The sequence below is a fragment of the Marmota flaviventris genome, chromosome 14, assembly GCF_047511675.1.
Source record: "Marmota flaviventris isolate mMarFla1 chromosome 14, mMarFla1.hap1, whole genome shotgun sequence".
Classification (NCBI taxonomy): domain Eukaryota; kingdom Metazoa; phylum Chordata; class Mammalia; order Rodentia; family Sciuridae; genus Marmota; species Marmota flaviventris.
The window spans coordinates 61,445,684-61,462,963 of NC_092511.1; the positions used below are offsets into that span (position 1 = coordinate 61,445,684).

The 17,280-nt window shown below is 41.5% G+C and overlaps 1 protein-coding gene across 1 annotated transcript; it reads left to right on the forward strand.

Moving 5' to 3' along the window:
* The first annotated feature begins 3,479 nt into the window (after positions 1–3,479).
* Positions 3,480–10,470, forward strand: LOC139701800 (uncharacterized protein C2orf78-like). Its single transcript, XM_071601721.1, has 3 exons — positions 3,480–3,570; positions 6,924–7,685; positions 8,513–10,470. The coding sequence occupies exons 1-3, from the start codon at positions 3,480–3,482 to the stop codon at positions 10,426–10,428; spliced, it is 2,769 nt and encodes a 922-aa protein (XP_071457822.1). The 3' UTR covers positions 10,429–10,470.
* Positions 10,471–17,280: the final 6,810 nt, after the last annotated feature.

Below are 17,280 nucleotides of genomic sequence, written 5' to 3' on the forward strand. Positions count from 1 at the left end.
CCCGAACTCCTGAGATCATGGAAAGTGCACCCTATTTTTGAAAGGGATACAATGGCCTTGATTAAGGGAAATAGGCTCCCCAATGATAGGACCTGCTAAAATTGTTTTCCTAGAACTAACAAATCTGTTAATCTTCACCTTTATTATAATAACCTTTCTTCTCCCTATTCTTAATTGTGTACAAAAAACATTTTCTTAGTGAGGTGACCTGTCTGGCTCAAGCCCTCTCCAGAATACAGTGCAACTTTCTGAAACCACAAAAGGAGGACTGTGCCTGAGCCCCAAGTCTACTCCCACATATACTCTTCTTAAGCCCAAACCACCAGAGAACCCATGTTCTTTTCCAGAACTCTGAGAGCAGGGGTCCTCCTACTTGACCCTTTCTCAGCAAGAAGCAACCAGATCTGAAATCATTGCCACTATTCATTATGACTTTTCAGTGTCTACAATGAAAGATATGCAAATGACAACCCCAAAACAGTGTGGCCTAGGAAGAGGGAGGGAGGGAAAAGGCAAAACATTGATAACATTGATCCTTTCCCAATACTTCCTTTCCCAGTGACATAAAAACCCCTGGGAAGGAAGCAAACATCACTAGGTGACAAGACATCCCTGGAAAAGGGCAAGCATTGGACCTGTCCCAATATATCCATTCTCAGTGATAGGACAATGCACCCTCCATTCTTGCCCTATGAAAACACTGCCAATAAAAACAAATTTCTAGGTTTTGCAACCTTTTTCCTGAATGCTCACCTCCTGTTAAAGTTTTCAATGGGTAAGTTACCTCCCAGTGTGTAACCTATATAAACCCAGACCAGCAGCCATTTCTAACCAGAAAGTTTGCCCATCTGATGCCTGACTCCACAGCTGAATAAAGGCTTTGCTGAATTCATGAGGTCTGCACCCATCTCCATCATCTCCATCTCCTTAACCTATAGTAGCTGTGGATACCATTGATTTCTAAGAGAACATAAGGAATGATATGGCTTACAGATACTCACTGTATGTTCTTAGTCTCATTTTACATGCTAGTATTATAGAAGTAAGCTATCTGAGGTATGCAGCTGAGATAAAAAGAAAAAAAAAATGTACCCTGAAAAAGTTGACATACTCCAAGCCATATCTTTATACCACCAAACATTTCACAATCCCTCTTAGCTAAGAATTATCCCACACACAACCAGCAAAAAAAATTATATTCCACAATTAGCAGTGTAAGAGATGGGAAAAATAGGCCTGTAAATGCAATATTTATCTTTATTTATGAGCAATTTTTTCTATATATGCGCTTCTCTTCTTGTGGGTTCTTGACATCGTGAATCACACTATCTACTCACTGTCTCTAAAGAAGTCCAAAAATTAAATAAAGGTCCATTGACAACTAACAGAATATTTTTCTTAAAAACAACTTACCACATTTCTTGGTAGGGTGACACACGCCTATAATCCCAGCAGCTTGGGAGACTGAGGCAGGAAGATCGCAAGTTCAAAGCATACATCAGCAATGGCAAGGTGCTAAGCAACTCAGTGTCTCTAATAAAACATAAAATAGGGCTGGTGATGTGGCTCAGTGGTAGAGTTCATTCCCTGGTAAACCCCCACCACCACAAAAAAAAAAAAAAAACAAAGCTTACCACCAAGGAAAATGATTAAATCCCATAGTTGTACTCCCCCAAACCAGCTCAGTACTCATATATATATTATTACCAATTCAGTCCTGACTGACTTTATGGCATTACAAGAGAAAGTGGTGAAACTAATACTCTCCAGGGGATCAAAAGCAAAACCAATTTAGATGAACTTGGGCTGAACAGACACACCTCTTCCTTGGGTGCACAGCATAACCACAATGCTTTTTCCACAAGCCTCTCTTTGCATGTCTACACAAATCCATCAGGCCCTAAGCAACATAGTGAGATCCTGTCTCTAAAGAAAAATAAAAAGGGCTGGGGATGTGAGGTAATGGGAAAGTGTCCCTGGTTTAAATTCCAAGGACCCATCCCCCCAGCAAAAAAAAAAAAAATTAATTGCCTCTTTTATTAACACAAAATGGGACCTCAATGAGTTGACTTGTTTCTAACAAAAAGTTAAAATTTAAAAGTCCATGTTAACCTCTCTTTTCTTTATGTTATCCATACTTTTTATGTTCTCTTAATGTTTTAACTTTTCTCCTGGCCTTCCACCCAAACATGCAAGGCAAAGAATGCAAGAAGTCCAAGATTCTATAGTGGCTGTTTGCAAGGGGGAGGAAGTCACAGTAACTGCCACACTGGATTCACTTACATAAGAAGAGAGAAAGGATCCTCAGTGCCTCTCACATATGAAAGAGGCTCATGGCAGAAAGTCTACATGACCAAGGAGCTGTCCTCAGGAAATTATAAGTTAAAGGAGTACAACAAAAATCCAGAGAGGGAAATTTTACAGTCAACTAAGTCTTCCACCTCTCTAGAGTTGCTGCTATTGTTCAGAGTTCATTTTTCAAAGAATCAACTCACAGAAAAAAAGACCCCTGCTTCTGGAAGTCAAAATAAAGTAATATCAATATGTACACGAATGCAGACTCAAGGCTTGTCCATGAAAAACTGTCTACAATGAAGAGGGGTGGGGGAAGGAGAGCAGAAGAGAGTTACCAGTCTAACCTGGCCCAGCCCAGGCCAAAGAAAGTAGGGATCAGGAGAAACTAAAGAGAATCTTGGGCCACATCATTCCCCAGAGAATGCACTCAAGGAACTTCCCCCTAGGGCTGGGATTGTGGCTCAGTGGTAGAACGTTAGCCTAGCACGCGTGAGGCACTGGGCTTGACCCATGAATAAAATAAAAGTATTGGGTCCATCTACAACTAGGAAAAAAAAAAACTTTTTAACCCCTTTCTGAATCCTTGAATACTGCAGTAACTTCACTAATCAAATCAACTTCTGTGGTTCCAGAACCACTATACTTGCTCAACCTAGATGTCTCTTTCTTCCATCTCCAGGGATGTTAACTGCATATGTTAATAGAGTAATGTATCACTATTACCTCTTATACTGTGAAACATAATTTATAACATATTCATAATATTTTAATGAACATTTAAGAGGAACACGGAGATGATATCCCTAACACAAGAGCCTGAAGGAAGGGAGCCATGGGGTGAGCCCATTATGTCCCTCTTGCAGGGCTTCACCTACCAGAACTGAGCCATTTAGTTTCTATTATAACTCTCCTGTCACTTTCTCCACCCAATCAACTCTCTTGTCATTTTCCCCACCCAATCGCACCTTCTCCTTGGGAGTCTGACCACTCTATTGGCTACTTCATACCTTTAAACGGCCAGTTTTGTGACATCATTCTCCCACCAAACCTACTGCCACCTGCTAGAATCTTAGGCTTGCCATGTAGTTGTAAACAAATTTGGATCATCGCAAGTGACCAGTGACCAGTAACCAGTCATTAGAGTGGCCAGTAAACAGTGACCAGTGAACTCCATATTGGGAAACATGCATTCTCTAGCCTCAGCCACCCACACATCCTCTGGGGTGATCTCCTCATCCTTTGTATTTGATGTGACCTCTTCTCTGACCATGTCAGGTGAGTAAAGAAACTTTTAAAGTTTTTCATTAGACTTTTACCTGCCTCAATTTACTAATGGAGTCAAAAGAGCTTAGAATAATAGGGGAAAGGATAGAACTAGAAATCTGGACACCTAATTTCATTTGGAATTTGACATGTACTAGGTATAGAACTGGACTATCTTACTCTCTCACAAAATCTGTTTCCTGATTTGCTACATGAGGATAACAGATTGCCCATGTTCTGGTCCCTTACTTTTCTTGCATCTTGAGGGGCATGTTTATAGAGAATGAAATCAGATTTCATGGTTGTGTTGTTTCAACTGAAAGAGACAAATCCTAGGCAGGGTGGAAACCAAGAGGTTTCCTCTGTAACAGTTTCCCTTCACCAAGATTTCTACTTCAGTATTTCAAATTTAGTGCTGTTCATAAAAGGGACATTCACATATTTGGGAGTTTTCTGTTTAAACTAGGTGAAAAGAGAAATAGGGAGAGAGGAACAGGAGGACAGGGCTGTAAGGAGGCAGATGTTCTTGGGAAAGCAAGTTTGTGACTGTTTAAGCACAAGGCAACAGGAACTCGGTGGAGGAAGAAAATATAAAAATAAAGGAGAAGAAAAGGTTTGAATAATAGAGATGAAGAGAATGATGTTCTCGAGAAAAAAGACGTGGGTTGGGATGGATGTGGAAGAAAAGCAAAGATTTTATTTAAACCAACAGACAGCATAGATTGAATCTTCCCAGAGGCTGGTTTAGAGAATGTTTAGATTAACAGACCAGCAAGGAAACTAAGACTTGAATTAGGGTATCACTGGGGTAAGCAGGTTATCAGAAAAGTCACACTTGGCTGTTACAGTTTTTCTATGATCTCTTTCAACACAGATGATGTTGACAGTTTGAACATGAACATGTTAGAAGTATGTTTTAGAAATTATTCTTCCTCCAAACATGCCAAGGAAAGTGGTTCTAGACAGAGCTGGGGAAATGGCATTTTCCATGTCCTACTTTGTTCTGATTTTTAAACTACAGGGATTTCTAAAAAATGTTTTGTCCAAACCTGCATCAGAAGGACACATTCCTTTGTGAGATATAAGCTGTCAAGATGAAGCTGTTTTCCATCTTTACAACGGTTTGTTTTTTTTTTTCTAAAACAGACAATATACAAATAGTCATTGATGATTTCTAAATCTAAGAACCGAAAGAAAGAACTATATAAGAATAAAAATTCAAGCTCACACCTCTAATTCCAAGTTTATTTAAATAATTATGTGAAGACTTTTTGTTTTGTCTACATTTCAAATAATTTTTCGGGGCTGGGGTGTAGGGTAGCTCAAACATTTTTGTATTAATTTTGTTTTAATATAAAAGGGAGAAGAAAATATCAGAATAAAAGACAAAAATTGTTTTAAATTTGTGATTTTATTATACTGTGATGGTTTTCTCAGACTTTAGGGACAAGATTTTTCTCTAAATGTGATAATAAACTAGGCTTCTATGATTTTGTTAAAGCATTTTTTCTGGTTTTTTTAATAACCAAAAGGATTATCAGAAAATGTGTTTATATTAATTGAAATATCTACCTAGTGGAATTAATGTCTTTTATTTGGTGTTGGTAATCCTTAGAGGAAGAGAAACAAGAACAGTAATGAAATTACTTTACACTTATTGTTTTTTTCTCTAGTATGTACAAAATTTATTGTGTCCTTCCTTCTGTCCTCCTTCCCTTCTTCTTTCCCTCACTCCCTCCATTTCTCTCTCCTTCCCTCCCTGCCTTGCTCCTTATGCCTTCCTTCCTTCCTCTCATTCATTCTTTCTTTCTTCCTTTCTTCTCTTCTTTCCAGTTCTGAGGATTGAACTCAGGGTCTCATGCATGCTAGGCAAGCATGCTACACAAGCTATATCTCCAGGATATTTTATTTGTTTTCTCAGATAGGATCTTGCTGAATTGCCCAGAGTGGCTTTGAATTCCTGGTTTCCTGCAATCCCACTGCCTCAGGCTCCCACGTGCTGGGACCAGAGGCCCACCACACCATGCCCAGATTCATCATGGGTTTTGGCTTTAGTTTTCGCTTCTCCACGTGGCTACCCATCTGTTCACTTTACTTAAATTTGTGTTCACTTTACTTAAAATTACACACATTTTTAGTATAGTTTCTCTGTCTATATGTACTGCTTGAGAATGCATTCAAACTCACCTTCAATTATGAGCTTTGTTTTGATTAACAGTATTCACTAAAATCAAAGAGAAACATTCATAATATTGTATGCATGATAACAGAACTCATTTCTTAGCAAATTTGATATACACTCACTTTTGCTACATATACATATGTTCATTACTATCTAGTCATTCCTTTTAGTTCTGAGCTGGTTTTGACTTTTGCTTCTATCTTTCCAGAACATACTGTAACTCCCTCCAAATGAAACTTTTTGCAATATCTATTTATTAGTTGTAGTTCAACACAATACCTTTATTTTATTTATTTTTACATGGTGCTGAGGATTGAACCCAGGGCCTCGCATGTGCTAAGCAAGCGCCCTAACGCTGAGCCATAATCTCAGCCCCCACATGAATCTTATGTAATATGACACTTTTATTCATGGATGAATTATCACTGTTGGTATTGTTATAACCACACCAAAGATGAGTAACCTGAAGCTCAGAAAGTTTTAATTTCTTTCAAGAAGCATTTCTTGAGAAACTGAATTTCAGGTAGTCATTTTCATGTAGGATCAGCAGTTAGGCTGAAAGAGGGCAAAGAATGACGCTTAAATTATCATTTGGATGGTAAAACTGAACTCCAGGAAATATCATGTGACCTGGACAAACAAAAGGAGATACTAAAGATCACTGTGGTGATATCAGTACGATCTTCTATGAACAGGGAAAAACAAATTTCTGTTTCTCCAGATTTCTGGTCTTTGGAACAAGAGTCCTGGCCAGGGAGTAAGTTTCCATAATCTGTTGCTGATTTTGAACAAGTCGATCTCACTTCACTAACCCTTGGAGGACTCATTTGGTAACTGGTAATGTTGGGGTTTTCTCTGAGTTTGAAAATGCTTCAGTTCTAGGGCAAATTCAGGAGTCAATACTAGTGCAGGCTCAAAGGAAAGGTAGGACAGGTAGAAGGATGCTTTTAGGGAACAATGTGTGAAGCAGACCACTTGGGACTTCTGGGCCCAATTTGAGACAAAAGGCAGGTAATCAGAAGAGTACTTGCAGCCATCCTAAATGGAGTGATTTGGGGTCTCTCAATGATTATTGGAATGAGGGCCTTCCTGATTACTACAACATTAAGATGTCATTATTCCTCGAATATTGTAAGAATCTGTCTGTCTCATCAATATTTTCACCACCCTCTTCTTCCTACAGAAAATTTCCAAAATTCTTCTTTACATGGAAATGCTGAATCTCTGCAGCTCTCTCTTCCTGTGGTGACCAATGCAGCTTCCGGGACAGGAAGTGTCTGCAACTTCTCCAGAGCCTCTGCTCCAGCTGCCACTTCAGCATGGTTACTGCCCTCAACCTGTGGCACCTCCTTCCAGCCACTCATGGGCAGTGCCTACCTTTATCAACATGCTACCACAGCCATGGTGTCTGGGGTTACTGGCCAGAACCAGACTCCCATGGCACCTGCCCCCTATCCAAGTATTTCTGAGTGGTATATCCCAGGAAGTGCTGAAAAGAGCTCCTCTTCACTCGGGGACTTTAATCTGACTGTCACTGACCAGAATACAGCAGATTCTTCCCTATCTATGACATCCCAGTATGACAAAACTTCCGAAGCCAATGTCATGATCCCCGGGTATCCACTACTATCTGGTAGGCTCGTCCAGGTGACACTATCTCAGATTCCAAATCAAGGACGTTGCCTCTCACTACCCCACCAAGAAGGAAGCCAGGTCTACTACTATGATCAAAACTCTCTGGGGACTCTGCTCTCTGGAGAACATTGGCCCTGCCTGCAATCCTATGGCTCTGTGCCATATGCAGGAATTAGTGCCGCTGCCCCTCAACCAGAAATGGTGACAGTGCTGAAGGAAGTTCAGCCCACAAATGTCCTACCATCAGTCCCTACACCTGTGACCTACTACTCTGTGTCCACTCAAAGTATAGAAGGAACAAATTTTCAAGGTGAGTACAAACAGCAAAAAGGGGAAGGAATAAGATTACCATTCGAAAGGAGGGTCCAGTTTTCAGCTGGTAACTGTGAGTCCACACATCCCTAGAATTCAAGTGCTGAGATTTTAACCACAATCTTGTTCAGCAGTCCCCATTTTCAGACTCTGTAAGAGAAGCATGCAGCATAGCATAATGGCCACCCATGCGTTTAAGAGACCTCTAGGACCCAAGACCCCCGTCCATGCCCAGCTATGAAACCATGGCTGGCGGATAAGGGTCCTGCACTCAGTCCAGCTACATAACCACACTATAAATATATTTCCCTAATTTTACTTTGGTTTAGAAAAATACATCAACACATATCAGGGTGTGACAATTTAATTGTTCCTTAATTGACTGAAGGATTTAACCTCTGTATGTAGAGATGCTGTCCAAAGCAGGAGTCCAAAACCCCTGACCTTTCACACTGATTTCATGAGCAACAGCTCCACCCTCACCTAGTTCATGGTGTTAAGAGTTCTTACATTCTGGGGAGAGTGGAGAGAATTGAGAGGCCCCTATATGAGAATGAGAGACTTCATGAAACAGTTTTTCGGTGTTTCCCACAGAGGAGACAAGTGCTCTACCAGAAACCCATGCTGCCATGGTGATGGACCAGCCCAAAAGTAAGACTTCAAGGGATCACCTGTAACTAACACGCAACTCTTAACAGATACCTGTCAGTGGTCCTTAAAAAGAGCTAAGAGAAATGCTTTCTCCACCGTAGGTGGTTTCCCTGAATAGTGTGTTTCTGGGAAGGGGGAGCATCCTACTTACCATCGTCCTTGATTCCTTTGCAGGGATGGAAACTTCCCTAGGGATGGAGGCTTCCTTGGGATTGCAACCTCCAAGTCAGACATTTTGTCTGCCACAGCCTCCAGAATTCCCATACATCTGCAATAACAGAAAAAGCCAAATAATTGAGAAAAACTCACGAATTGAACTTGGGGACATTTCCACAATAACTCCAGTCCAGAGTTCTACTGATTTCTTGGCATTGCCTCCAAATCAAAGCCAGGAACAAACAGAGATTAAGAATTTGTGTGAGATTAACACCATGCTCTCAGAACCACTGGATGCCTACCAAATTGCCATGGAGAACCAGGATCCTCCACTACTCCCTTTAGACATCCCTGAAATCCACCAGCTTCTGGCCTCCATTGGTCCTCTGGACCAAGAGGAGAAGCCACATTCTGAAAATATCCATCTAGAAAGGAATAGCCTGAGTCTTGAGGACCAAGGCACACTTGAAAATGGGATTGAATTTAGCAGTGGTTTTGCAGACCTCACTGCACTGCTGGGGGATATTCAACTTCCTGAGCTTTTCAGTTCCTTAAAAGACTTTGACCAACCTGAAAGTCCCACAATAACAAAATCCAATGACACCAGAGCCATCACGGTGAATCAGGGTAAGGAAATCACAAGCGCCTTAAAGGGTCCTAGTGAGCCAATGAGGAAGAACAAACATAAAGCCTCAGAGTGTCCTGATGGAACTCCTCAGGCCAAAATGCAGCTAAGGGACCTAGAGTGTGCATTAGGAGGAGAAGTTGCTCACAGGGATGCAGACAGTAGTAGGGTCCCTGTGCACACAGCCAAGCACTCTATCAGCAAAGCTCAGGAAGCTGCATCCAGCAGGAACAGCAAGGCTAAGGGCCATGGGCAGGAAAAGACCAAGAGGACCAGAGAAAACAACTCCAGGAAAGCCGACGAGAAGAAGCAGCCAGGCAACAAAGTCAAGGCAGAAGAGAAGCCAACAGTGCCCAAACTGAAGAGGAAGAGGAACCAACCTGAGCTTTGCCAAGAGACCTTTAAAAAGCCTTGGAGCTGTCTCGGCATGCACATGCTGGAGTCGGTGCAGGTTTTCCACGCACTGGGGAAGAAGAATGATAAGAAAACTGGGCTCTCTTCCTCCCGGGCCCTGGGAAACTCAGGCAGTACCCAAGACCCCCGTCCATGCCCAGCTATGAAACCATGGCTGGCGGATAAGCGTGCTGAGAAATCACAAGTCAAAGCCCAGAACCCAGATATCAGCGCTAAAGGAGAAGGTCCCGCTCCATCCATTTATGAGCCTCCACCACCTGGGAAGGTTAAATTGGTACCTTTGCCTTTTCTGACCCTGGAGAAACCTCCACCTCGACCAGTAATCAATAGGAGGCCACAGTCTCTGGCTTCACGGACACCCACTGGGGCTTACCCTGCCCAGCCTGGTCCCGCTAGCTCAGCTCAACCCATGGCAGTCAATCAATCCCAACCAGCTACTGCCAACCCATCTTGGATGCGTCCTGCCAAGCCAGCTCAGCCCGTTTTGACTCATGCCATTCAGTCAGGTATGAGCGCTTCTACCCAGCCTAGTGTCCCTCGGTCTGCTGCTTCTGGGCCTGCACCCTACAAAATATCATCTTGCACTTCTCTCCATTGGCAACCAGTTCCCAATGTTGGGACCAAGCCCCAGTCACAACCGCTCAAGTCTCAAAACCAATATCTACTCCAAGACTTTGCCTTACAACCAATTCCATGGAGGAAACCCAATGTTCCTGGGCAAGTAGTATCAACTCCCATCACCAAACAGCAGAGGCCAGAGCGGGAAGCCATGAAGAAGAAGGCTCAACAAGAGCGTGAGAATGCTGCCAAGTACACTGCTTTGGGGAGAGTGCAGTGCTTCATTGAGAGGGAAAGAGAGATGGAGATTTCTCGCTACTATGGCTACATAATGTAAGAGCTGCTGAGATCAGTGGTGCCACTTAGGGACCAAATAGTTTTCCACATGTATATAGATAGAGTGATACACATTTATTTATTCTCAGATGCTTTCAAAGTTTAATAAAATTATATAAAGAAATGTAATATAATTCACTAATACATAATAAAGAGGCCTTCTGATACCACTGAGAATTGTTAGAAAATAAAGAGGCCTTTGGGTACCACAGGGGTACCAAATAGTGTTCTCATATACACATAGATAGATAGTTGAAAATTTATTCATTAGGCACAGTTGAAAAGGTAATATAGTTCAATAAAGAAATGCTATATAGTATTGATTAGAGGGTAATAATAAAGAGGCTTTATGTTGCCATTTGAATACCAAATAGTTTTCCACATATATATACAGAGAGGTACATAGATACGAAGGTATTCACTTATAGATTTTTAAGACTTAATATAGTTGAATAAAGAAATGTAATAGAATTGTTTTGAGAGATAAGTAATAAAGATGCTTTCTGGTACTGCTTGGGCATCACATAGTTTTCTACATGTGTAGATACAAATTTTATAAATATGTAGATACAAAGAGACAAATGTATTCATTCTAATATATTTTTAAAGTTTAGTCAAACTGAATGAAGAAATTCAATAGAATTGGTTAATAGATAATAAAGAGGCCTTGTGTTACCACTTGGCTATCAAACATTTGTCCTCATAGACGTATGAATATGTACTCATTCCAATATACTTTTCAAACTTAATAAAACTGAATAGAGAAATGTAATGGAATTGATTAATAGATAATAAACAGGAATTTTGAGTTTGAATGGCTGTTAAGTGTGGTTTAGTTTGATAGCGGTGGGGATCACAGCCTGCACGAGAAGAAAGGAAGTCAAAGTTGGCCAGGATAATAGAAGTAAAGGCTAGGAATGGGGGAAAGAGGAAGGCATATGATCCAGCACTAGGAAGGCAAAAAGAAAAGAGATGTATGGACTTACTGGAAGAATCAGGAATTGGCAAAATGGCTGACCAATAACACAATGTTTGAAACTAGGGTTAAAATGATAAAATGTCAATCAAGTTGAAAATGATAGGAGACGGGCTCAGGTTGACCAGAAGAAACGCAAAAATCAAACAAAAAACATCTCATGGAGAATGGCCTAGTTTTTGGCCTACCTGAAAGGCATTTTACAAAAGAAGATTCAGGGCACATCTCCACCATGTTTGGGTCAGTTTCCCTAGCTGGGAAAGGTGAATACAAAACACAGGGAATCTACCAGGGGTGTCAGAGGGTTCACAGTTACCCTGAGGGAAGCTGATAACCTGAGACTTGGCCAAGTGAACTGCAGCAGCATGAGGCCCACCCAGAACATGGCCTGGAATAAATCACCACTGACTCAACACCCATGCACCAGGTCTGCAAAGATGCACTACTTGAATTAACCTTCACACACAAGGCCAGCATCACTCTGACACTTTACTAATAGTCGAGAAGCAAGGCCTCAATCTGAGGCTTGTATCCTCAAGTCCTCAGTGTTGGCAAGGGCCCCCTGCAGGCAGCCAACCAGGCTTTCAGAGCATAGCATGGAGACTTTGGGGTAGAGGATGAGGAGAGAGATCACACTTGAAAGGGGGGATAAATACTGAACTGAGAAGCCTGTCAGGTCCTCTTCCATTGATTCTGGCAAGCGCTGTCTTCAGGGACCATTACCATGAACCAAAGCTCACAAGAAAATAATCACTCCTTGGCTTCCATCTCCACCCAACGCAAGCACAGTGCGCATGCGCAAGGAGCAACTTGCCAACAGCTGCAGGACCCAGCAGCCCCAACAGCTTTCCATTCCCTCAAAATTGCCAGTCACCATCTTCACCACTCTTCCCACAGGAGACATCGCCTTTTCCCACATTTTGGAAACTTCCAGAGATATTTAACCCCAAAATGTATGTTATCACAATTTCTTAAATTATCTGACCTACAGATTTGAAATGTAACCTTTATGACATATTAAATTCCTATGTGTATTTGCATTCTTCTTTGTAGAATTTGCCTGGCTTTCTTGCTTTTCCTATTTATCAGGTCTCTGGGATATTTTTTATCATGTGTTTCATTTTTTTTTAATTCATTATTCTTACTTTTTAGATATTATCTATTATGTTCATTCATGTTTTCCCTTTTAGATTAGTCTTATTTTGATTTCTACCATCTCATCTAATTTCCACTTATGTTGTTCTTTTTTATTATGAAACATAAAACTTAACATTTCAACCATTTTTATGTGGATAACTCTATAGCATTAAGTAGATGCACAATGTTGTTCAAGCATTATCCACTAACCAAATCCAAAACTTTTCACAATCCCAAACAGAAAGCTATATCCATGATATAATTTTCCATTCCCCTCTCAGGTTCTGTCCTATTTTGCATTGCTTGGCCTTCTGTTTTTTAGCTAGTTTTGAAAGAGTGGGCTACCATCTGATGTGCTTGGGGGGTTCTTTTCTGACTTGTTTTCGTCGTCTGAGAGGATGCTATTCTCCTGTTTCTTAGAATACCTTTATTTGCGATTTGGTTTCCTTCTTTTCTTGCTATGCACTTTTATGCAAAATTCATTTTCTTTGTAAAAGCATGGTTGAGGATAGAGTTTCTTATGTGATGGAACGGCAACTTCCACCTCTCCTTCCTCCACCTCTTCTTCTTCCCTCCAGTTCTGTCCCTCCCCATTCTCCCTTTGCTCTCCTCCTTCTCCTCCTCCTCTTCCTTCTTGAAGTATTAAAAACATGTCAACTTATTTTCTGGCTGTTTCCACAGGGAGGTTTATCCTTTGTGTCTATTGTTCCTCCCAGCGATTTCTCCTCTGGGTGAGGCCTTGTCCTGAAAAGGAGCATTGGCTGTTCACTTTTCAAGAGAGTTTAGGGCCTGGACAGCGTCAGCCCTTCCGATTTGAATGTGGGGCATTTGTACTTACAGCTGCTCCTCAGTATCCACAGAGAATTGCACCCAGGACCCCTCACAGACACTAAATTCCACAGAGTTGAAGAGAGACTGCACACATTCAAATGATCTAAATCATCTCTAATTACTTATCATAACTACAATGTAAATGCTATGTAAATAGCTGTTGTACCATACTGATTATACATCGTATAATACATATTGTAGGAGACCTACTGCACTCACTTTGGGGTTGACCAGAACCCCTCTGTTTCAGCTGCTCTTCTCCTGCTGGCCCACAGGGCTTTGCAGGAACGCCTGCTGGAGCCTTGAAAGCCTCCTGTCTCCCATTTCCTCTGCTGCAAGTGCTGCTGCCAGGCAGGTCTGGTGCCTCCTGCTGGTGGTTTGCCCTATCCTCTTGTTCTGAGGTTCCTAGGGAATACTGTGTTCTCTACTTTTGTGGTAAATGCTACTCCAGGGTTTGGCTTTCTTTCATCTATTTACATGGCCTCTAGGCCAAATGTGTCTTTTTCTTCTCTTTGTTTTAGGAGACTCCAAACTGCACTGCTGCCTGCATCTTTCTGAAATCTTGATGGATAACATAATTATTTTAAATTGGGGATATTGCAGGTTTCAGTTCCCTGAAGCAGAGCTTCGTTTCCCCCAGACTAGTTAAGACTCTGAGGCAGACTGTGAGTCACCTGTAACGACCATGGCACCTGGTGTCTTTGCTTGCTATGTTGGTGTTTGAGTGAGAAGCAATCTCAAGGTTCGTGGGGGAGGGACATCTGGCCACAGGAAAAGGGAGTAGTCTTCTGGACAGGTGGAGAATGGGGACATGGCCTCTAGTCTAAATGTGTCTTTTTCTTTTCTTTGTATCTTCTTTCTGAACACATCAGAGAAGGAATCTCCTATTTGCTCTCCTTCCCCTGTGGGTGGGGGTGGGGTGTCGGGTCTATACACAGTTTCCTTGTCTTCCTTAGGGTCATCTTTCCAGTTGTCCAGGCCAGAAATCTTTGACATTCTTTGACTCCTTTCTCTCTCTCCCAATTACACACTTGGAATTTTAGTAAATTTCATCTGACCTCTCTTCACATCACATCTAGAACCTACCCACTTCTAACTCCATTCCCCGATTTCTGCTCTAACGTAATCCCTAACCATTTACTGCCTTTCTCTAACCATGATAGGGGACATACACATTTTCCATAAAAAGACCGATAGATGGTAAATACATAACTGTCTGTGAGCCAGATTGTCTCTGTCTCCACAGCTCCACTCTGCACTTGTAGCATGAACGTGGCCATGCAAATAGGAGAATACATGGACCTTAGCTCTGTTTTAATAAAACTTTATTCACAAAAACAGGTTGTACTGCTTCACAGACTCTGGCTCTGCCTGATCCACTGCTATGCTCCCTTTCAATCACTCCAGTACAGACCCCCTGAGCCCACTTGCTGTTCCAAGCCTGAAAAACACTCCTCACGTCCTTCAAGCCTCTTCTCAAATTGTACCTTTCAATAAGGCTTTGTCTGACTACACTCTTTGAAACTGTAATCACCTCTCTCAGGGTTTCTCCCTTCCTTCCATCTGATTCCCTTCACCAGGGACCACATCTCCTGCAGTGTTGTGAACCTTTCAATACACTGTGCAATTTAATTCTTTGTTGTCTTTAAGGTTTAGACTTTCCATCACTCCCTTGCCCGTCAATTCATAAAATGTAAGACCCTTGAGGGCACAAAATTTTCTCATATGTTGTTCGTTTCCATGTGTCCCATGTCTTAAACAGTGTCTCAAAAATAAGAGCTGATCAGAACATGTTTGTTGAATGGCATATACCCAAAGGGCTTAAAATCAGCATACTATACTAATGCTGACACATTCATGTTTACAGCAGCTCAATTCATAATAGCTAAACGATGGGACCAACAGAGCCCTTTAACAGATGAATGGATAAAGAAAATGTGGTATCTATATACAATGGAATATTACTCAGTGATAAAGAAGAATGAAATCATGGCATTTGCCAGTAGATGGATGGAACTGGAGACTGTCATGCTAAGAGAAATAAGCCAATCCCCCAAAAGCCAAAGGCAGAATTTTCTGTGATATGCATAGATGCTAACACAGAATGTTGGGGGATGGGGGAGGGAAGAGCAGAAGTTCATTGGATTAGAGAAAGAGGAATGTAGGGATGAAAGAAGGTGGGAATAGGAAAGGCAGTAGAATGAATTGGACGTAGGTTTTCTGTGTTCATGTGTGAATACATGACCAGTTATCTTCACCCCACAAACAACCACAAGAATGGGAAGTTAGGGATACGTGGGTTGGGCAGCTGAACACTGGGACCAAGGGCTAAAGGTGAGAGACTGAAAAAATGCAGACCACCCAGGCACTGCTTATTACTCCAGCTCTGGCCCGCTGTTGTACCAGGGGTCTAATCAGGCCTGTGTCTGTCTCCCTCCTGAGTAGACCACAGGACTCATCTAAACAGCCTTCCTACACCAGCTCCTCTCCAGGTGGCCAGACAGAAGTTCCAGAACAGGACTGTGTCCTGGGACATTGACTCAGCAGACAAGTTCATTGGTGGCAGGGCTGCCACTGTTGGTGTGACCAGATCAGAGGCTGGTTTGGAACTGTATTTAGAGAAATGATGTTTCTCTAAACTCCTCCCCCAAAACCAAACAAACACAAAAGAACGCAAAGTTATACTCCATGTATGCCTTAATATGTCAAAATACACTCTACTATCATGTATAAACAAAATGATCAATAATTTAAAAAAAAAAAAACTTTTAAAAATTAGAAATACAAAAATGTTACCAGGTTGCTTATTAGCCATTTTATAAAGCCAGCTTGACCACTGGCTATGCCAGTGACATCTAAACCAGAATCTAAATGTGTGTCCAGCCAGGTTCACTTGGAGTTGCCAAATTGTTATCTATCAGATCCCCAGGGTATGTGCAGGTTAGACCCTCACAGTCACCTTCCCCTCACCTTCCTGTGCCCTCCACCCTCCCCCACTCTCATTTTCTCCTCTCCCTGGGTTGGCGTTGATCTCTGTCCCTGGTAGGAACCCATCTCTCAAAGCAACAGCTCTTCTCCTTTGCCTTTTAAGGCCATCGGCTCTTCTGTTTGATGGTCACCTTCCTCTTCCTCTTTGCCATGTGAGGCTCTGTGGGGTCACCCACTCATCCCTGCTTCTTTGACTCCACTCCAATCTGGGTGTGGGAGTGTGCTGACGTATATACCATTAAAGGATGTTCCTCTAAACTCCTCCCCCAAAACCAAACACAAAAGAATGGAAAGTCGTACTCCATGTAAGCCTAATATGTCAAAATACACTCTACTATCATGTATAAACAAAAAGAACAAATAAATTTTAAAAACTTTTAAAAATTATACATACTAAACAGTTACAGTGTCTGCTTACTACCCACTTTATAAAGTAAATGTGTAAACCAAATAGAAAATGATAAAATCCCTGACCTGAAGCACACCAAACAACCCTAAAGTTTCTTATGGCATTTAACTCTTTTAGAAATTCTCAACCTTGAGATAAAACTTTTAACTGAAACAAAGATTTTGAATTACTTAATATAAATTACATACAGCATAGCTAACTAGCCATAAAAAAAGGAACAGAGTATTTATAAAATACAACCAATCCATCAGGTACACATTTAATCATTAATTTTAACAGACACACATATTAAAGATCTTTCCATGCATGAGGAAGAACATGTTTTCCAAATCTGTCATTTCCTTGCTGACAGGAGATACCAGTCTTTAAAGAAACTATAGGTGGTGCTCCAAAACACAGATTACTCTTCATGTTATGGTTTTACATGTATGGTTTTACTGCCACCTTTTTCTTGAATGCCCACATTTTGTGGGCTTAATGCCCACCTCTTCAAAGGCTAAGTCACCTCCCTT